At 38.0% G+C, this 23,210-nt stretch overlaps 1 protein-coding gene across 2 annotated transcripts in view; it reads left to right on the top strand.

Annotated features, from left to right (window-relative positions):
• The window catches only part of PAPPA2 (pappalysin 2), a gene marked incomplete at its 5' end in the record, with an annotated part of 281,240 nt that overhangs the window by 163,138 nt on the left and 94,892 nt on the right, over positions 1-23,210 (top strand). For both annotated transcript variants that reach the window (XM_082656927.1, XM_082656928.1), the window contains 2 exons: positions 16,070-16,202; positions 16,412-16,628. In XM_082656927.1, the coding sequence (XP_082513053.1) occupies positions 16,070-16,202; positions 16,412-16,628 (350 nt within the window). The remainder of the gene's footprint in view (positions 1-16,069; positions 16,203-16,411; positions 16,629-23,210) is intronic.

The raw sequence follows: 23,210 nt of genomic DNA on the forward strand, positions 1-23,210 counted from the left end.
GTATATATTGGGAAATGATCACCACAGTGAGTCTAGTTAACATCACCATACTTAGTTACAAATTTTTGTTCTTGTGTTGAGAGCTTTTAAGATCGACTCTTTTAGCAAATTTCAAATACGCAATACAGTATTAACTGTAGTCTCCATGCTGTACAGTACATGTCCTTGACTTTATAACTGAAAGTTTGTACCTTTTGACTCTCTTCACCTGTTTTGCCTACTCCGTACCGCCCACCTCTGGCAAACACTAATCTGTTCTCTGTATCTATGAGCTTGCTTTTTCTGTTTTTTTAAAAAATTCCATATATAAGTGAGGTCATGTGGTATTTGTCTTTTTCTATCTGACTTATTTCACTTAGCATAATCCATCCATGTTGTCAGAAATGGCAAGATCTCGTTTTTTTATGGCTGAATAATATTCCATTGTATATACATGTGCCACATTTTCTTTATATATTCATCCATTGATGGACACTTAGGTTGTTTCCATATGTAGGCTATTGTAAATTATGCTGCAATGAACATATGGGTGCATTTATCTTTTAGAGTTAGTCTTTTCATTTTCTTTGGCTAAAAACCCAGAAGTGGAATTGCTGGATCACATGGTGGTTCTATTTTTTAAAAAATTTTGAGGAACCTCCATACTATTTTCCTTAGTTACTGCACCAATATACATTCCCACCAACTGTGCACAGCATTGCCCTTTCTCCACATCTTTCCCAATACTTGTTATTTCTTATCTTTTTGAAAGTAGTCATTCTAACAGTTTTCAGAGTACAGGTCTTTCACCACCTTGATTAAATTTATTTCTAGATATTTTATTCTTTTTATGCAATTGTAAATGGGACTGTTTTCTTAATTTTTCTTTCTTTTGTTATTAGCATTTAGAAATGCAACCAATTCTATATATTGATTTTGTATCCTGCGACTTCACTGAATTCACTTATTAGTTCTAATACTTTTTTGGTGGAGTCTTTAGGGTTTTCTATATATAAAATCGTGCCATTTGCAAATAGTGACAGTTTTTCTTCTCCCTTTCCGAGTAGAATGCCCATTATTTCTTTTTCTTGCCTACTCCTCTGGCTAGAACATCCAATACTATGTTGAATAAAAGTGGCAGAAGTGGGCATCCTTGTCTTGTTCCTGATCTTGGAGGAAATGTTTTCAACTTTTTACCACCGATGTGATGTTAGCTGTGGACTTGTCATATATGGCCTTTATTATGTTGAGGTGTGTTTCCTGTATACCCACTTTGTTGAGATTTTTTTTCTCATAAATCGATGTTGAATTTTGTCACATGCTTTTTCTGCATCTATTAAGGTGATCATATGATTTTTATCCTTCATTTTCTTAATGTGGTGTATCATGTTGATTGATTTGCAAATGTTGAACCATCCTTTCATCTCTGGAATAAATTCCACTTGATCATGGTATATGATCTTTTTAACGTAATGTTGAATTTGGTTTGCTAGTATTTTGATAAGGATTTTTTTCATCTATGTTCATCAGGAATATTAACCTGTAATTTTCTTTTATTGTGGTATCCCTGTCTGGTTTTGGTACCAGGCTAATGCTGACCTCATAAAATGAGTTTGGAAATGTTCCCTCCTCTGCTATGTTTTGAAGAGTTCAAGAATTGGTTTCAATTCTTTAAATGTTTGATAGAATTCACCAGTATAGATGTCTCATCCTGGACTTGTTTGTACAGAGTTTTTAAATTAATGATTCAATCTCCTTACTAGTAATTGGTCTGTCCAGATTTTCTATTTCTTCATTATTTGCTCTTGGAAAGTTGTATGTTTCCAGTAATCCATCCATTTCTTTTAGGTTGTTCAATTTGTTGGTGTATAATTGTATTTAGTAATCTCTTATGATTCTTTGTATTTTCTGTGGTGCCTGTTGTAACATCTCCCCTTTCATTTCTGATTTTATTTATTTGAACCCTCTCTCTTTTTTTTCTTGGTGAATCTGGCTAAAGGTGTTTCAATTTTGTTGATCTTTTCAAAGAATCAGGGCTTAGTTTCATTGATGTTTTCTATTGTCTTTCTATTCTTTATATTATTTATTGTTGCTCTATTCTTTGTTATTTCCTTCCTTCTCCAGGCTCTGTGTGTTCTTCTTTTTCTAGTTCCTTTCGTTGTAAAGTTAGATTGTTTATTTGAGATTTTTCTTATTTCTTGAGGTAGCCATTTATTTCTATGAACTTCCCTATTAAAACTGCTTTAGCTGCATCCTATTAGTATTGGTATATTGTATTTCCATTTTCATTTGTCTCAAGGTATTTTATGGTTTCTCTTTTGATTTCTTCATTGACACATTGGTGTTCAGTAGCACGTTGTTTAGTCTTCACATGTTTGTGGATTTTCCAGTTTTCTCCTTGTAACTGATTTCTAGTTCATACAATTGTGGTCAGAAAATATGCTTAATATGATTTCAATCTTCTTAAATTTAAGACTTGTTTTGTGCCCTAACATATGATCTATCTTGAGAACGTTTTATGTGCACTTTGAAAAATATGTATTCTATTGTTTTTGGATTGAATACTCCGTATATATCTAAGTTCACCTGGTCTATTTTGTTGTTTAAAGCCTATGTTTCTGTATTGATTTTCTGTCTCGATAATCTATCCATTGATGTAAGTGGAGTATTAACGTCCCCTACTATTATCGATCGTTGCCAATGTCTCCCCTTATGTCTGTTAACATTTGCTTTATATATTTCGGTGCTCCTATGTTGAGTTTATAAATATTTACAGTAGTTTTATCTCTTTGTTGGATTGATGCCTTTATCAATATATAATGTCCTCCTTGTCTTTATTACAGTTTTTGTTTTAAAGTCTATTTTGTCTGATATAAGAAGAGCTACCTCAACCTTCTTTTGGTTTCCATTTGCATGGAACATCTTTTTCCATCCTTTCACTTTCAGTCTGTGTATGTCTTTATGTCTGAAATGAGATTCTATAAGTGTTATTAGATGGGTTTTGTATATTTTTTGTTCAGTCAGCAACTTTATGTCTTTTGATTGGAGAATTGAGCCTATTTACATTTAAAGTAATTATTGATAAGTATGCACTTATTGACATTTTGTTAGTTGTTTTCTGGCTGTTTTGTAGTTTCTCTTTTTACTAGTCTTTCTCTTTATCTCTTCCTTTGTGGTTTGATGACTTTTTTTAGTGATATGCTTAGTTTCCTTTTTCATTATCTGTTACAGGTTTTGTGTATCTATTATAGTCCTATGCTATATTCAAGGCATACTTATGCTAAAAAAACTTTTTTCTTTGACATTTAAATTTATGTGGTGTGCTGTTTGTTTTTGCTAAATCTAGCAACTCTTCTGATTTTTTTTATTTAATAAATTAGAAGGTAATCCTCTATTCAGAGATCCATCCAGAACACCACAACCATACAGAAAGGTGTCCAGATTTCATAATTTAGCAAAAAAGAAAAAGCTCATGTGTAGAAGGCACCTAGTCCAGTCACAACTTTGGATTCTTTGACTTTATTCATAGAAAAGTTGACAAGGCCCTTTGTCAGAGTCTATTCACTTTATACAGATTTCTAAAAATATTAGTTATCTGAATTTCAGTCTTTTACAGGAAAGGTGCTACCAATTTAGTCAGGGAGTTAGGAACTGACTAAAAATATATGCTCAGAGGAACATTGTAAGCTCTGTTTTTACCATTTATCAGTTATGACCTTATATAAATCATACATCCTTCTTGGGCACCATTTTTCTTAGAGTTAAAATGAGGTTCTTGGACCAGATGATTCCTTCCAGCTCTGCATTTTATTTCAAGTTTGATGGTGAATTTTAAAAAGAATGATATAATAAACAAATATGATTAATATAATAATTGTAGTCTTAGGCTATCAAATGCTAAGGACAAAGTTAATTATATCTATTGATACTTTTAGAGCTCTCCTACTCAAAATATGATTGACTTCCAAAAGCATCAGTGTCACATGAGATCTAGGTAGAAATACAGAATCTCAGATCTACTAAATCAGAATCTACATTTAAACGTGATTCTCAGGTGATTTGTGTGCACATTAAAGTTTGAGAAGCACTACTTTAGAGGATTGTTATCTCATCATTCAGTAAAATAATTGATGTTCAAAATGATGCCTCCAATTATCAAGTGAAAATTCACTGAAGTACAGAATCCTCTTTTTAAGAGGGAAGAAAAATTTCTAATTTATATTGTGATTATTTCTGTACACATGATTTAAATTTCTGAAAAGTTCTTGCTTTCCAAAATAAAATTTTCTCTTTGGAAAATTAACCTACATGGATTCCTGCAGTCTCTGGGAATCCTAAAAAAGCAAAGATGACTATGCATATATGAGTTTCATTTCTATCAAAAACTAGCCTAGTGCACTGAAAGAGGAGCTGCATCTCCCTGTGGCTAAACAGTTTATTCCCAGAGGTAAAAGACTCATTTTCCATTTTCCTATCTGATTGCTACTAATCTAACTTTGATTTTACATGAAAGCTTTTGCAGGCCCTAGATATGACAACTTAGCAGACTCTAAGTTTCATAAATAATTGGAATAGCATTTTTTTTTTTAACCGGAAGGGAAGATTTCTTGGCTCTCCATTGAATCCCTCATCCCCTCACTTATGCATTCTCGTTCCCAAGAGAACCTTCATTATCTGTATTTCATAATACCTTTTCTCATTCTCAGACTTTGTCTTAAGTGGAGTTTCCCCAGGATTCAGACTCTGAGATAAAGATTTGCAGAAAAGTTTATCAAGAACTTTCCTTGGAATCAACACCTATGGGGGAATGAAAGAACTAGGAGTTGGCAGAGAGAGGAGTAGAACTATGAAACAGCCACACAAAAGTGTCAGCATCCTACAGGGAGCTACGATGGCCCTTCAGAGTTGTCCCACCTTGTCTACCACTCAATCCTATCAAAAGGCCATTGGACACGGGTTTCTTCTCTCCCCCTACTCCAGGGAAGTGGCATAACCTTGTGGAGGCTTTCTTTCTCTGAAGGCAGTTTCTGGAAAGAGACTTGATGTGAGCTGAATGCTCAGTCATGAAGAAGGGGATTTCAGTGGTACACCACAGTATTCACTACAGATTTGGTTTTGCCTTTCTGATCCCCCTCTGAGTCTCTCAAATTCTTCTAACACAAATTCTCTGCAGACTTAGCCCTGGTATCTGAAATCACAACTGAGGAGATGCTCTTAGAATTGAATTGAGCCAATAAGCTGATTTTGATCTGAGCCCTTCCACTGACTTGCCAAATCATACATTGTCAAATGCCTCCTCCTGGGTGGTGGGGGTCATAAGGGAGGTTTCTTCTTCATTTCATAAAATGATAAGTTGACCTCACTCTTCTGAAAAAAGAACTACATAAGCTCATGGTGTTTATAACCTTACTTGTACTATGAAGGAATATCACTAGAAATCAACTGGGTTTTGACCAATATCAAGAGAGACAGGAGCTTGGACATGGGAAGGAAGTCAAACCAGGTTCAAAACCCCCTCCACATTTTGACTCACATCCTCAAGTACAGAGGCCACCAAGAGGCCTCAAGCTCAGAGACAAGAGGCTAGTTACCTCACACCTTCCCTTCATCTGTTAGATTTGGACTTCAGGTAACATACCTTGAAACTTTGAGAGTTAATCTCTTCCTTGTCATATTTCTTAAGTCTACATAGACAGCAATATTATTAGGGTGAACCATATAAAATTGCCAATATTTGATAGCTTTTCACCTACAAAAAAAACCATGTGGGTCAACCAATTGTGTAAGCATTCTTAATCTAATTTCTGTTGACCCTAACTGAACTATGAATGGCTTTCAAAGTGTTCTCTTAGCTCCCTGAAATAGTATAACTTTTTTATATCTAAGTATTTATGTGACTTCATTTTTTTGTGGGGAGAGAGGGCACACACATCAACAAATTTTCTAACAAATTTGTTATTTTCTGCTAAACCAAATTAGGAATCCCTGGGCAGTCAGAAGAACACAGAAAACCCAAATTCCTAACTGTCTAGCATTCAGCTAGAGGAAGTCACTTAAGCTCTCAGAATCCTACGTTTCACTTGTATAGTATAACCTTTGTATCCTGGGGATATTGTAATAAAAAGGTCTCAAATAGGAACAAAAACCCAATGAGCTTATTGGAGGCTGCAGCAAGGCATGTGATCATGTTTGGCAAACTGTGTAGTGCTATGCAAAATGAAAATAATATGTGCTCACTTTCTCCTGTTCAAGGGCCTTCCCTTTCTCTCTGGAATCAGGAAGTGCCATAGATGAATGAAAATGGAAAAGCACACACACAAAGTAACATCTCAGTAATAACCAAAAGCATTCTGAAACCTCAGAGAAGATTCTTTTCAAGTTTGTGGTATAGTTTTATGTTCTGCTGTCCAGGGACCTCCGCAAAGGATGACCTGGATGTCGAAATGCTTGGTCTGGGAGTCTATTAAGTGTGTTTGTACCCAGCAGGCAGATTGAAGAGGGATTTCTTAAGCCCAAACAGTTCTGCACCAAGAAAACATTCTTTCAGTCTTACCCCTCACAAGTGGCCAGAAGTTAGATCCAGCAGTTAATGTGAAGGCTTTGGATGGAAAGCAATTGAGTGTGCAGGACTGGTTTTCCACTCTATCAGTAAGTCTCAACCTATCTGCCTATCATCTATCTATCTAACTATCTATCTATCTATCTACCTATTATCTATCTATCTATATCTAATCCATATTTTCTCTGTTTCAAAGTATTTTGCTGGAGATTCACTGAGCTAATTTCACTGGCGAACATTTTATTTTTAGACTGTTCCTCAGTCCTGAGAATCAATTGCTTTTCTAAAAGATCTTGCCTACTTTCTGATATCTAACTATACTTTGTCTTCTTCATAAAAGCCACATTCAAATTAATTTTATATTGCCCTGTAATACATAAATGCAATCTCCTTGTTAAAACAAATAATAAAACTTTACAAATAAAGCTTACAAGTCCCTTGACCTCTTAGCATCTTGGACTTTTCTCTTGGGCCATGCCTGGTCCTCATTTCAGATCTGAGTAGTCCCCGAGGAGGTGCATCTGGTGTGCTTTGTCCTGAAAGGAGCTGCTCTTCATATTGTACATTTGATGTGGTGATTAGAGGAGTGTCATACTTGTAGTGGCAAAGGTGACATGGGGTAGAATAAGCAGAGATTTGTGTTGACAAATTTTCTGCTCCGGCCAATACCTATTTTCACATTTAGGAACATAAAATCCATTATTTATTTCATAAAAAATAAAAATAGCCTAGACCATTATATATATTAAAATAGCTCTGCGTGGCTGTGGAAAGACCAGCTTATTATTTTCTTTATAATAAAATTTTTTTGGCTGCGTTGGGTCTTCGTTGCTGCACACGGGCTTTCTCTAGTTGTGGCGAGCAAGGGCTACTCTTCGTTGCAGTGTGCAGCCTTCTCATTGTGGTGGTGGAGTCTCTTGTTCCAGAGCACGGGCGCTAGGCACGCAGGCTTCAGTAGTTGTGGCTCACGGGCTCTAGAGTGCAAGCTAACTAGTTGTGGCTCATGGGCTTAGTTGCTCCGCAGAATGTTGGATCTTCCCGGACCAGGCACTGAACCCATGTCTCCTGCATTGGCAGGTGGATTCTTTTTTTTTTTTTTTTTAACATCTTTATTGGAGAATAATTGCTTTGCAATGGTGTGTTAGTTTCTGCTGTATAACAAAGTGAATCAGCTATATGTGTACATATATGCCCATATCACCTCCTCCTTGCATCTCCCTCCCACCCTCCCTATCCCACCCCTCTAGGTGGTCACAGAGCACCTAGCTGATCTCCCTGTGCTATGCGGCTGCTTACCACTAGCTATCTATTTTACATTTGGTAGTGTATATGTAAGTCCATGCCACTCACTCACTTTGTCCCAGCATACCCTTCCCCCTCCCCATGTCCTCAAGTCCATTCTCTACAGCTGCGTCTTTATTCCTGTCCTGCCCCTAGGTTCTTCAGAGCCTTTTTTTTCTTTTTTTAGATTCCATATATATGGGTTAGAATACGGTATTTGGTTTTCTATTTCTGACTTACTTCACTCTGTATGACAGTCTCTAGGTCCATCCACCTCACTACAAATAACTCAATTTCGCTTCCTTTTATGGCTGAGAAATATTCCATTGTGTATATGTGCCACATCTTCTTTATCCATTCATCTGTTGATGGACACTTAGGTTGCTTCCATGTCCTGGCTATTGTAAATAGAGCTGCAATGAATACTGTGGTACATGACTCTTTTTGAATTATGGTTTTCACAGGGTATATGCCCAGTAGTGGGATTGCTGGATCAGATGGTGGTTCTATTTGTAGTTTTTTAAGGAACCTCCCTACTGTTCTGCATAGTGGCTGTATTAATTTACATTCCCACCAATAGTGCAAGAGGGTTCCCTTTTCTCCACACTCTCTCCAGCATTTATTGTTTGTAGATTTTTTGATGATGGCCATTCTGACTAGTGCAAGGTGATACCTCATTGTAGTTTTGAACTGCATTTCTCTAATGATTAGTGATGTTGAGCGTCCTTTCATGTGTTTGTTGGCAATCTGTATATCTTCTGTGGAGAAATGTCTATTTAGGTCTTCTGCCCATTTCTGGATTGGGTTGTTTGTTTTTTGGATACTGAGCTACATGAGCTGCTTGTATATTTTGGAGATTAATCCTTTGTCAGTTGCTTCGTTTGCAAGTATTTTCTCCCATTCTGAGGTTGTCTTTTCGTCTTGTTTATGGTTCCTTTGCTTTGCAAAAGCTTTTAAGTTTCATTAGGTCCCATTTGTTTATTTTTGTTTTTATTTCCATTTCTCTAGGAGGTAGCCAAAAAGGATCTTGCTGTGATTTATGTCATAGTGTGTTCTGCCTATGTATTCCTCTAAGAGTTTTATAGTGTCTGGCCTTACATTTAGGTCTTTAATCCATTTTGAGTTTATTTTTGTGTATGCTGTTAGGGAGTGTTCTAATTTCATTCTTTTACATGTAGCTGTCCAGTTTTCCCAGCACCACTTATTGAAGCGGCTGTCTTTCCTCCATTGTATATTCTTGCCTCCTTTATCAAGATAAGGTGACCATATCTTCTTGGATTTCTCTGGGATTTCTATTCTGTTCCATTGATCTATATTTCTGTTTTTGTGCCAGTACCATACTGTCTTGATTACTGTAGCTTTGTAGTATAGTCTGAAGTCAGAGTGCCTGATTCCTCCAGCTCTGTTTTTCTTTCTCAAGATTGCTTTGGCTATTCAGGGTCTTTTGTGTTTCCATATAGATTGTGAAATTTTTGTTCTACTTCTGTGAAAAATGCCAGTGGTAGTTTGATAGGGATTGCATTGAATCTGTAGATTGCTTTGGGTAGTATAGTCATTTTCACAATATTGATTCTTCCAATCCAAGAACATGGTATATCTCTCTGTCTGTTTGTATCATCTTTAATTTCTTCCATCAGTGTCTTATAGTTTTCTGCATATGGGTCTTTTGTCTCCTTAGTTAGGTTTATTCCTAGGTATTTTATTCTTTTTGTTGCAATAGTAAATGGGAGTGTTTCCTTAATTTCTCTTTCAGATTTTTCATCATTAGTGTATAGGAATACAAGAGATTTCTGTGCATTAATTTTTTATCCTGCTACTTTACCAGATTCATTGATTAGCTCTAGTCGTTTTCTGGTAGCATCTTTAGGATTCTCTATGTAGAGTATCATGTCATGTGCAAACAGTGACAGTTTTACTTCTTCTTTTCCAATTTGGATTCATTTTATTTGTTTTTCTTCTATGATTGCTGTTGCTAAAACTTCCAAAACTATGTTGAATAATAGCGGTGAGACAGGCAACCTTGCCTTGTTCCTGATCTTAGTGGAAATGATTTCAGTTTTTCACCATTGAGAACAATGTTGGCTGTTGGTTTGTCATATATAACCTTTCTTATGTTGAGGTAAGTTCCCTCTATGCCTACTTTCTGGAGGCTTTTTATCATAAATGGGTTTTGAATTTTGTCAAAAGCTTCTTCTGCATCTATTGAGATGATCATATAGTTTTTCTCCTTCAATTTGTTAATATGGTTTATCACATTGATTGATTTGCGTATATTGAAGAATCCTTGCATTCCTTGGATAAGCCCCACTTGATCATGGTGTATGATTCTTTTAATGTGCTGTTGGATTCTGTTTGCTAATATTTTGTTGAGGATTTTTGCATCTATGTTAATCAGTAATATTGGCCTGTAGTTTTCTTTTTTTGTGGCATCTTTGGCTTTGGTATCAGGGTGCTGGTGGCCTCGTAGAATGAGTTTGGGAGTGTTCCTCCCTCTTCTATATTTTGAAAGATTTTGAGAAGGATAGGAGTTATCTCTTCTCTAAATGTTTGATAGAATTCATCTGTGAATCCATCTGTTCCTAGGCTTTTGTTTGTTGCAAGATTTTTAATCACAGTTTCAATTTCAGTGCTTGTGATTGGTCTGTCTATATTTTCTTTTTCTTCCTGGTTTAGTCTTGGAAGGTTGTGATTTTCTAAGAATTTTCCCATTTCTTCCAGGTTGCCCATTTTATTGGCATATAATTGCCTGTAGTAATCTCTCATGATCCTTTGTATTTCTGCAGTGTCAGTTGTTACTTCTCCTTTTTCATTCCTAATTCTATTGATTTGAGTCTTCTCTCTTTTTTTCTTGATTAGTCTGGCTAATGGCTTATCAGTTTTGTTTATCTTCTCATAGAAGCAGCTTTTAGTTTTATTGATTTTTTCTATCATTTCTTTTTCATTTATTTCTGATGTGATCTTCATGATTTCTTTCCTTCTGCTAACTTTGGGGTTTGCTTTTCTTTCTCTAATTGCTTTAGGTGTAAGGTTAGGTTGTTTATTTGAGATGTTTCTTGTTTCATCAGGTAAGATTTTATTGCTATAAACTTCCCTCTTAGAACTGCTTTTGCTGCATCCCATAGGTTTTGCATCATCGTGTTTTCATTGTCATTTGTTTCTAGGTATTTTTTGATTTCCTCTTTGATTTCTTCAGTGATCTCTTTCTTATTTAGTAGTGTATTGCTTAGCCTCCATGTGTTTGTATTTTTTTCAGATTTTTTTCCTGTAATTGATATCTAGTCTCATACCGTTGTGGTCGGAAAAGACACTTGATACGATTTCAATTTTCTTAAATTTATGAAGGCTTGATTTGTGACCCAAGATATGATCTATCCTAGAGAATTTTTCCATGAGAACTTTAAAAAACGTGTATTCTGTTGTTTTTGGCTGGAATGTCCTATAAATATCAATTAAGTCCATCTTGTTTAATGTATCATTTAAAGCTGTGTTTCTTTATTTATTTTCATTTTGGATGATCTGTCCATTGGTGAAAATGGGTTGTTAAAGTCCCCCACTATTATTGTGTTACTGTCTATTTCCCCTTTTCTGGCTGTTAGCATTTGCCTTATGTATTGAGGTGCTCCTATGTTAGGTGCATAAATATTTACAGTTGTTATATCTTCTTCTTGGATTGATTCCTTGATCCTTTTGTAGTGTCCTTCTTTGTCTCTTTTAATAGTTTTTTGTTTGTTTTGTTTTTGCCGTACGCGGACCTCTCACTGTTGTGGCCTCTCCCGTTGCGGAGCACAGGCTCCGGACGCGCAGGCCCAGCGGCCACGGCTCACAGGCCTAACCGCTCCCCGGCATGTGGGATCCTCCCAGACCGGGGCACGAACCTACATCTCCTGCATCGGCAGGCAGACTCTCAACCACTGCGCCACCAGGGAAGCCCTCTTGTAATAACTTTTATTTTAAAGTCTATTTTGTCTGATATGAGAATTGCTACTCCAGCTTTCACTTGATTTCCATTTGCATGGAATATCTTTTTCCATGCCCTCACTTTCAGTCTGTTTGTGTCTGTAGGTCTGAAGTGGGTCTCTTGTAGACAGCATTTCTACAGGTCTTTTTTTGCATCCATTCAGCCAGTCCTTTTCTTTTGGTTGTAGCATTTAATCCATTTACATTTACAGCAATTATTGATGTATATCTTCCTATTACCACTTTCTAATTGTTTTGGGTTTGTTTTTGTAGGCCTTTTCCTTCTCTTGTGTTTCCTGCCTAGAGAATTTCCTTTAGCATTTGTTGTAAAGCTGCTTTGGTAGTGCTGAGTTCTCATAGCCTTTGCTTGTCTGTAAGGTTTTTTATTTTTCCTTCGAATCTGAATGAGATCCTTGCTGGGTAGAGTCATCTTGGTTGTAGGTTTTTCCCTTTCACCACTTTAAGTATGTCCTGCCATTCCCTTCTGGCTCGCAGATTTTCTGCTGAGAAATCATCTGTTAACCTTATGGGAATTCCCTTGTATACTATTTCTTGCTTTTCCTTGCTGCTTTTATTATTTTTCCTTTGTATTTATTTTTTGATCGTTTGATTAATACGTGTCTTGGCATGTTTCTCCTTGGATTTATCCTCTATGGGACTCTCTGTGCTTCCTGTTCTTGATTGCCTATTTCCTTTCCCATATTAGGAAAGTTTTCAGCTATAATATCTTCAAATATTTTCTCAGTCCCTTTCTTTTTCTCTTCTTCTTTTGGAACACTATAATTTGAATGTTGGTGCATTTAATGTTGTCCCAGAGGTCTTTGAGACTGTCCTCAATTCTTTTCATTCTTTTTCCTTTAATCGCTCTGCAGTAGTTATTTCCACTATTTTATCTTCTAGGTCACGTGTCCGTTCTTCTGCCTCAGTTTTTCTGCTATTGATTCCTTCTAGAGAATTTTAAATTTCATTTTTTGTGTTGTTTCTCATTGTTTGTTTGCTCTTTAGTTCTTCTAGGTCCTTGTTAAGCATTTCTTATATTTCCTCCATTCTATTTCCAAGATTTTGGATCAACTTTACTATTATTACTCTGAATTCTTTTTCAGGTAGACAGCCTATTTCCTCTTCATTTGTTTGCTCTGGTGGGTTTTTACCTTGCTCCTTCATTTTCTGTGTATTTCTGTGTCTTCTCATTTTGGTTAACTTACTGCATTTGGGGTCTCCTTTTCACAGGCTGCAGGTTCGTATTTCCCATTATTTTTTGTGTTTGCCCCTAAACACAAATCTTTGGGTAAGTTTGGTTCAGTGGGTTATGTAGGCTTCCCGGTGGAGGGGACTGGTGCCTGTTTTCCAGTGGATGAGGCTGGATTTTGTCTTCCTGCGGGCAGGGCCTGGCATGCAGATTCTTAACCACTGCGCCACCTGGGAAGTCCAAGAGCAGCTTTTAAAAATATCTTCTTTGTTCACATAAAGTATACACTTTTAGTTTTCTAATTATACAGCCAATTCTAGAAATTTCTTTGTCTATATATACATAAAAATAGGTTTTTAATAAATGCATATTGAACTGAATTTTTAAAACTATTAAAATAGTTATATATACAAAATATATTTTTCATATATCCCATTTATAAAGTAGAGATACATTCTATACCAAGAGCTTCAAGTATCACCAATTTCTATGGAAGCAGAACCTGGAGTATCAGTTCACATGTACAAGTGCCATTTTAAAAAAACATATATGAAATTTTTTAGCCCATAAATTTCAGAAAAGTGTAATTCTCTATATACCAAAATATATGGTTGTATGTTTAATTTTAAAACTTTCTTCTTTATCGTTGTCTTCCTGAAGTATAAACAGGATGAAAAATAATTCCTTTTTGGAAATAAGAATTACTGAGTCCTTACTAGATGGTAGGCAATCTCCTATGTGCTTTTACGTGATTTCATTTCATCCTCATAGTAGCTGCCTGAGATAGGTAGTATATCTGTTTCTCAGATGTGGAAGAGGCACCCTATGCTCAGAGAGGAGAGATGGATAGTTCAGATCTACCCAGCTAGTAAAGATGGAGTAAACCCAGGGTTCTGCCTGGCCAACACTCCCTCCAGAATGGTGAACTCACTTGATTCCCTTTACCGTGGCTCAGACTTGTCTCTGCTTTTGAGGTTCCAGTAGTTGTGTTAGAGTGTTATACTTCTTTGTGTCTGGTTGCTACTGTGAATCATATCAGGTATTCAGATGAGAATGAAGTTTGGCTACCTCTCTGTGTCACTGTGAGAGAAAATGCCCAAGACTTGGCATCCAGTACCATGATCAAACCCTTGTCTCTCGTTGCTTTGTGTATCCCAACATTTCTCTGCTGATGTCTCACCTGTGGTTTTCCTACTTAAGCCACGGACTGGAAATCCTGGAATAGCTGCTTCCCACAAGTCAAGGCACAGAGACACTGCCACCAAGAGCAGGCTTTAAGGTTCAAAGTGATTTGGGATTCAAAGACCCGTAGAGCAAGGAGATGCAAAACGAGATGGAGGTTTTGGGCATGGGCCCTCAAGATGGAGAAATCCACACCATAAGGCCTACAAATTAGCTTCAGGTGGGTGGTGACTATTTTGGGACCCAACAGACAGTGGGAAAACTGAGCTCTCCTGTTGCTCATTGAAGCCATTCCATTCTTCGAGTCTGAGACCTACTGAGGTAAAGCCACCAGGTACTTGTTTGGACTCTGTTTGTTCCTGGCTCAGGAAACAACCCAGAGCTTTCTTCCAGTACTCAGGTCTCTTTTGTGGTGTGTGAAAAGGAAGAGGTTGTGGGAGTTCCCAGGGCACTTTGATGTCATTTGGGGCTGGGGTTGAGGGCTTTGCATTAGGCTCCTGGTTACCTTATGGTGTGTTTCATGTCTAGCCCTCATCCAGCCAGGAACAAAGGACCTCGTATTGCAAGCCATAACCTATGGGTCTGGAAGTTTCTTAAGTTATAAAGAAATATTTATTACTTCAAAGAGGGGAAATGAAAAGGGGGAAAAAAAGACACTGTAAAAAAAGAGTGTGGCTGGTCTTTCCCTCAAAGGAGGAAAGGAAGAAGGGAGAGTTGTGCTACATTGACCACTGAAAATCATAAAATCACCCTAATTGAGCCAGCAGTGCAAATGGACACTCTATAAACACACCACCAAGGCTCAGGAAAAATCAGTCTCCGGACAAGGAAGAATTCTTATTAAAATGGAAAACATGTTTTACTCTCCTGCTCCCCATTTTAAGAAAAGACCTCTGCCATCAGATGGTGTACCCTGCTCTGACACTGAGGACAGTTTTTCTGGAGCTTTATCCCCTTCAGAACCTGATGAAAAGCTAGAGAAATACACACAGAAGGTTGTACAGTCCAGCACCAGATTCTAATAATGCAACAACCATCCAACACCAGGGAAGACTGGAGTTAATTCTCAATAGAAATTAAGAGTAATGTTGAGCTATAGGAAATAAAAGTAGAATTACTACATCAAATAATTTCAATATGGAAAATAAGTTCTCCAGGTCATTCCCCAATCTCTGAGGTGTTTTCTTTTATATTAAAGGATTTCCAGGGACAAAACAGCCATAGTTTACTGTGAAAGACTGTTTCTTTGTTAATTAGTCTAGCCATCTAGGTATATTTCTTATAGATAACTGAATTTTCATTGTTGGCTTATTCTTCAGCCATGGATAGGGTATATGGGCTTGAGGCACCAAAAGAATAAGAATAAACAGTTTGGCAGCTTCTAATCTCAGAAGCAACCAAATCTTCAATAGCTTCTCTCCCATGGCATAGTTCAAAAGCTAAGTGAGAGGTTCTGATAAAAACTTTAGGGGAGAGATAAGGAGATAGGGAAGGATAATTAGCTATGCCAGTTCAGAACAAAGTGTTAGCAAGGTGATACTCTTGTCCACGTCTCTCACTTTGGAGATAGGGAGGTATTGTCTACCTATGCTGTAGTTTACTGTCTCCAGAGATGGTCTATTTGAGTGATCTTTTTGAGAAATTTAAAGAAAGATTCAAGTGACAAGCAATGGGTTGACATAAAAAGTCTCATAAAAAGATAGGCAGCTCAGTAGCTGAAAGTTATCTTCTTTCCAGCTAATTTTGACTTTTGATGTGACTGTGGCTATCTTGCTGTGCCTACTCCATGTTTTTTCCCATTGTAAAGGAGAAGGGAGCTCTTTATGAATGGTGAGCTATTTGAGAAGTATAAAAATAGTGTGACACGTGCCTTGATAGCCCACTGGAAATAATGGCTCGTACATGTATGTGCTTATGCCTAGGTTTGTTTCAATAGACCAGGAGTGGCCACAGCAATTTTCATTTTCTTGACATCTGATGGCCTGGTGCCTGGGGAACAGCAGCCAACAGTGACCCTTTACCTGACCGATATCAGTGGAAACAACCACTCTCTTGGTGAGTCTGACAGTTATCCCTTTAGGACCACTAGAGGACAATCCATTAGACCCAGGAATCAGCTTGATGTCTGTCTCTGATATTGTTTGAGACCTTGCTTACATCATACAGCTATTGAGAAGACAAAATGAATACTAGATATGGAAACTACATGATATGGTACTACATGAAAGACTTAAAATATTATTCATCTCCTTGTTTCTCTTCAGGAAGCTATGAACTGTCATGCCAGCATAACCCACTGGTTATCAATGTAACCCATCACTCGAATGTCCTCTTCCACCATACCACCTCAGTGCTGCTGAATTTCTCATCCCCACTGGTGGGCATCTCAGCAGTGGCTCTAAGGACATCCTCCATCATAAGTCCTTCAGCTTCCAACAACTGCATCCCAGAGCACGAGGGGCAAAATCATCAGGGACAGAGGTACAAAGTCCCCTTTCTTCCTTTTTTTCTTTCTTTTTGTTGTGATGTGTTGCTATCATTTTCATACATACTATTGTATATATAGTGGGTGCTTGTCCACTAACTAAAAATGGGTCTAAGAACTTCTAAAAAGACTTAAGAAGCAAGCAAAGAACAATTCATAGAAGGCACACTTGCGTTTTATATTTTGCTCTTCTTTCCTTAGCTGAGAATAATGTTTATGTAAATATTTATCATCTTTAAGGTCGTAAAATCTTTTTTACATATAAAACCACTGCCTTCACATCAACATTGTTATGTAAACTGCCAAAAATTCTCTGCCAAAAACTCAGTGTTCCTTAAGTGATGTATATTTTTTCACTTGTTCCCACCTGGACAGTGTATATAGCAAGTTTAACAATTAGTTTCTAAGGCATGTCATATAATCAATTAGATTTACATATGGAAATCAGGACTACATTAGCTATATGTGCCCTTCTGTGGACATCCGTAATTGTCATCTAGATAGCATTTCCTGGACTCTCAGCTCCTGCTAGTAAGGAACTGTTCTTCATAGCATTGGTATGCCCAAGGTTGGCCCTGATGGGGCAAGGAGCAAGCCAAACACAGTAATCTGTGCTGCACTTGGGCTGGACTCATTCTATGAATGGTCTAATCAGTTGAGTGGCACTGTAGGTAACAGGGTTTGTTCCCTCAAGGAGTGAAGTGTCAGGCAATTGGGATCCTGGTCACAAAAGCTGGAGTTGCAGGCAGCACTCCATCACCAAGGAGGAACTCTGATACCACCTTGCCCAACCTAGGTATCCCAGAAACCCAACCTTGATTGGGGAATAAGTGTAGACAGTACTAATATAGTATATTAGTTATCTTTTGCTGTGCAGCAAATTATAGCAAAATTTAGTGGCTTATCACGGTTTCTGTCAGAGAGGAATCTGGGTGCAACTCAGCTAGGTGCCTCTGGCTTAGAGTCTCTTAAGAGGTTGCCATCAGCTGTGGGCTAAGCGTGCAGTAACCTCAAGGCTCGAGTGGAGCTGGAGAATTCACTTCCAAGTTCACTCATGTGGCTGTGGCAAGCCTCAGGAGATCTGCATCCAAACTCACTCACACAGGTGCTGGCAGTGGGCACACTCACATAGGCATGGCTCAGTTCCTTGCCATGTGGGCGTTTCCATAAAGTGCCTGAGTGTCCTTATGACATGGCGGCTAATAATCCAAAAAATAAAGAGAACCAGAGAGGGTGAGTACACGAGAGTCTGCCCAGAAAGGAAGTCAGTCTTTTTATAACATAATGTTGGAATTGACAACCCATTACTTCTGGTATATTCTATTGATTAGAAATGAGTCAGTCCAGCCCATACTCAAGAGGAGGGATGTGCATCAAGGCACGAGTCATTAGGTGCCATTTATCGCATGCAGTAATAGTAGTTTATATTAATCAAGCACTAACTGTGTGTCAGACATTGTTGTAAGTGCTAGGAAGGGATAGGGTCTAGGTAATGGACATTGCAACACTAGCCAGTTCATCTGCAACTTTTAAGTCTCCTTAGTGAGCAAAAGTCTTCAAATATTAATGTAAGAATGTAGACTATTAAAATAGCATTTTTTTACTAGAATTATTGCCTCTGTCTCATGTGTTTTCCAATTATTTTCTCTATTGGTTCTACCTCTGGCCTCAAGCCATACAGAATTTCTTTCAGGTCCCTGAAACATGTGTTCTTGTTGAGCTCCATGTCTTTGCACACAATGTTCCTACTTTCTTGAATGCTGTCCAGTACTTCTTCACTTCAACTCACACTTGACCATCATGATTCACCTTTGTCAATGAATTTTTGGCAAACTCCCTCCCTGTTTCCATAGGACATTGTACACAACCCATGCTTTACAAAGGCAGCTATCACATAAATATACCTATTTATTTATTTGTTATTCTTTCCCACTCTGAGCTCCCTGCAGTAGGAATTCTGCTCAGTATCTCTCAGTACCTACTAAAGGCCCTGGCGCATAAGAGGTGTCAGAAATTGTGCACTGAATGACAGTTACGGATTTTATCTCTAAATCTTCCACGGGACAGAACTGAACAAGCAAAGCAAAAAGGAAGTCACAACCTCTGTAGACCCCAAGGGACAAGAATTCCCCTCACAACAACAGCTGTGAAGTTTTGACAAAGAAGTTGATTAATTATGATCACTGCTGTTAGTTCTTCACTTATTTTCATTTGGCACTGTGGGAAAAACAAGTTTTATACGCATGCATGCAAACGAGTAGAAATAAGATATGATTCTCCAGTTTACACAGAGTGTATCTGGAATGCACGAGAATTTCCAAACCACATGTGACTGACAGGAGCCATGCAAATTGGCTTTTCCTTTTCGGCGAGAAAATCAGTGCAATATAGTAAATTTTGATACACAGGGAACCTAATAGATCCCGCATATTTTCTTTGTGGACAGATTTAAAATCTAAATCCCTATGTATTCTCAAAGAGTAGAAGTCTTTTAGCATCTTTTTATCAATCACAGTTGTAAATGTAGATAGACCATAATATGAAACCCTCAAATTCTGGGCATAGTGAGAGGGATTCCTGGCTGCCTCCTTCTTACCCCTTATGACCTGAATTACATTAATACTAAAATGGGCACGGGAGAGCTGACATGCCTGGCAGTAGAAGATGTTTTATCCATTTTGTATTTAACCATTAATGACCAATGGTCTGTCCTCCTACAACACTTTATCCTTAAACCAGCCTGACTGACCCACAGAATCTCAGCTGAAGGCCAGTAAACCTAAGTCTGGCTCTCCAGTGACATTCATGATCCTTACCTTGGACCATTTGACTTTGATCTTTCTCTTCATCTTGTTTCCCATTCTGCTATGATGGCTACCCAGCTTATGACCCTTTGGGCTTAGTCTACTGATAATGAACACCTTAGTCCCGAAAACCGACTTTAGTGTTCTTGGTTTTGGTCACCAGTGCCCAGTAAGAGCTGAATTCATTCTTACTCTCTGGCTATTTCCTGCCCTAGCCACCTTGGGGAAAGGTCCTGCATAACCTTCCACAGTATCCCATGAGTTGGAGTGTCAGGCAGATCCCCAACCATTCCAGGATTGTGTTGATGGCTTGGGGAAGTGGGAACCATCTTTTTGATTAATACAGTGGGATTTTGAATGTGTCCAAGATACAATCCTGGCACTAATAGGTTAATTTTCCTAAATGAGTGGATTAGCTTGCAGATAATCAGGGCTCATGTTATCTACTTTGGAAATTCACAAGGTCAGGTCTAGAAGAATTTACTAACAGGCAAGAATTGCTGATGGGCATGTGTTTCTCCTACAACAGGATTCTGTTTTTTCAGTCACATGAATACAATGAAAACATTAGTTGCAACTTCTCTGACCCTACCTGATGGTATATCCATCAGATACCCCAGTGTTGAATCTTCTGAAGATGAAGGATATTATCGCCTTTTTCAGGACATAGGCTGATAGCAGTGGTTGAAACTTTTGATCACTCATTTCTTTTCAGCATTTGTACTTTCCTTTTATTGATTTTTCTATCTACCTGCTCTATAAAAGGTTGAGAATACAGTATAACCTTCCAGACAGTTGTACTTCTTTCCATTCTTCCTTGTATTTCAAATAGTTCTGGCTTTTTGTAATTTCATATAACATAATTAGGTGTATAAATGCTTGTGACTGTTTTATTTTTATTAGGATCAAAGCTCTTGCCAACCCTTTTGCCCCTTTCAAAGGTTAAGCCTTTGTATTATGCTTTGTCTGGAATGAAAATTTCCATCCCTGCTTTCCTTTTGTTTGTATTTGTTTGATAAATGTTTGCCTCTGTTTTATTTTTAACCTTTCTCTATCTTCACTGCCAGTGAGGCCAGGGCACATTGCTTTACTGCACTCTTTACAAAGACAGTAGGATTTCACTGTGTAAAACTACTCCAAGCTTTTATTCTGAAATTTTATCTCATGGTCCTCAAGCCTGTAGTATTCTTTAGGACTCTGTAGCATTCTTACCTTTGGGACAGTTATCTCCCAGGATTCAACGGCCTTTGCCAATGGTTCTCCCTTCTCCCCACTTGCTTCTGCCTCACCCCACCAAGACCCTTATACTTCCTGACCGGAAATCTTGAAATGAGTAAAGAAAGGGTACTGATGAGGACTGATGGATAGAGAACAGAACTGTGACCCCTGAAAAGTAGTGCCCAGATCTCTGGTCTTTACAGGGGCCAGGGAATGAAGAAAGAGTGACCTGTTTGCCTCTTTTCTTTTAGTATGGCTCTATTCTTTCTCTGCTTTGCTTTTTTCAGAAAACAAAACAAGAAATGCATGTTTTGGCTTCCGGTGATATTTCTCAATTCAACTCCAATACATTTTGAAATCAGGAGAAAAATCCTCAGAGTCCAGCTATCCACCTTGGTTTTTGGTATTGATAAGAGTTTTCATATTTTTCTGTACTGTTGGTATTTAAGTGGGAAACAGGGAGAAATTACCTCAGAGTATTCTTGTGAGATTACCTGAGAATGATCCATTTGGAGTTTGTAGCACATTCAAACACCAGGTGGGAGGACAGCCCAGGCAGTTTCCACACCATTTCCCATCTTTATCATTTTTACCATCCTCCTTTTACAAGTTATTGCTTCTCACCTCTAAATCCACCCTTATCACCCTAACTCGTAGTACTAGAGCAGGATTTTATTGATATTTATCCTTTGCTGACTGGCACAGTGTTAACTTTTGTCAACAGAGGGTTCTGGAAACACACTGTAGGAGAAAGGGTCTTCTCTTCCTGGTTTTGAGGTACTTTCTTCTCTCTGGCTGCTGTGATGGGCTCAGCAGTGGTGTGCAGGACACCTGTGGTCAAGTACAGCAGGAGTTTGGGTTCCCAGTTGGCTGTTCACAGCAATAGCCAAAGATGATAGCTTGGTAATTGGTAATTGTGGTCCCACTGCGTGTCATTGATTATTAGCATCCCATTTCCCATTGACAAGTAGCTCAGCATTGTACTCAAGCCCAAAGGCACAACCAAACAGATTCCCAAATTCTATCTTTGTGACTCTATCTCCTACTACCATTTCCAGTTCCATTGTTTCAGTCAGTCAGTCAGGACACGGTAATTAGAATAGAGGAAGATTAATATAAATAACTATTGACTAGTAACAGAGGATTAACTACTAAATGGTAAAGAGAACCCTAACATAGAAGAATGGTAGATAAAGGGAGCGATCATTACTTTTAGGGATGAGGGAAGAGTATCCAAGGAAGAGTACCTGACCCCCTCCAAGGCTGTGATTTTGATCTCATTGGAGAGGGTGGAGCAGTGGCACACTGGGCGACAGAGAAGTTTGCTGAGGTTTCATAGGCTGAGACTGGCAATCAAGAAACCACCCACTGGGGTGCTGATTGAAGCTCATAAAGAAGCTGTCTGTTGAGGTGCTCTTGGGACTTTATGGAAAGCTGTCATTGGGGCGCTGCTAAAACTTTCTGGGAGGTCACCTGCTGGGCACTGATGAAACTTGATGGGAAGCCACCCATTGGGGTGCTGCTGAAACTTTGTGGGAAGTCATTCACTGGGGTACCTTTGCTGGGAAGCCAGCTGCAGTGCTGGTAGAACTGCTGGGACATGCAGGGTGTCACTGAAACTCATTAGGGGGTGAGCACCACTAGACCGAGGCTGTGTTGGACATCAAAGAGCTGCAGAATCAAGAAGAAAAAGCACGTAGGAATCAAGAAGAAACACCCCTTCCTCCTGCAGTGTCTCTCCAGTTACGTCTACTGGGAAAACGTGACATCGTGCTAAATGGCAAAAGAGCAATATTTGCATGGTCCATCTCTAGTATCGCAAAGCAGGGCAATGAAGGTGGAGATTTGGAACTGAGAGGGAATAAGCTGATAACTGGCAGAAAATATCTTGTCAAGTAACCATGAAGAAACCCCTTCTCTCTGCCTTGTATGTTCCAGATTAAGATTTTCTTTAAGTTCCTGGCTTTAATACTGAAACCAATTTTCAATATAACTTTTAAGTAGACTGACCTAACTGGAAATGCGTATTTTCTTTTTTTAATGCTTTGAACTTATTTTAAGTCAAGGCAAACATAAAGTATAAATATCTCTAGCTTATTCAGTATAAATACACGTTCTGATTGAGAGGGAAAACAAGTAATAGATACTCATAAATATAAAACTATAGTGGGTTCTGAGGTTTACCTTAAACTATAGGTTATCAAAGCCAAGTATTCTAATATAAAATTGAATAGGACATTAATCTTTTTAAATGAACATCCATGTGGAAACCTTAGTTATTTCTTCTCTCTCTCTCTCTTGTTCTCACATTCTTTCTCACTCACTGTGTATAGTCATGTTTGATCCTTCTTATCTTTGTGGATAATTGAGAGTTGAGTTGTGTACAAATTTATGTCTAAAACAGTGAATATGTGTGTGTGTATACACATTGTATATACATTGCCATATTTTATTTCACATAGTAGAAAGGCTTCTGAAAAATTTAATGTAGACTGATTTGTAAAACTATTCTATATGGGGTGTGTGTGTGTGTATGTATGTGTAGAAAGAGGCAGA

Source organism: Grampus griseus (genome assembly GCF_964374135.1).
Source record: "Grampus griseus genome assembly, chromosome: 1".
Classification (NCBI taxonomy): domain Eukaryota; kingdom Metazoa; phylum Chordata; class Mammalia; order Artiodactyla; family Delphinidae; genus Grampus; species Grampus griseus.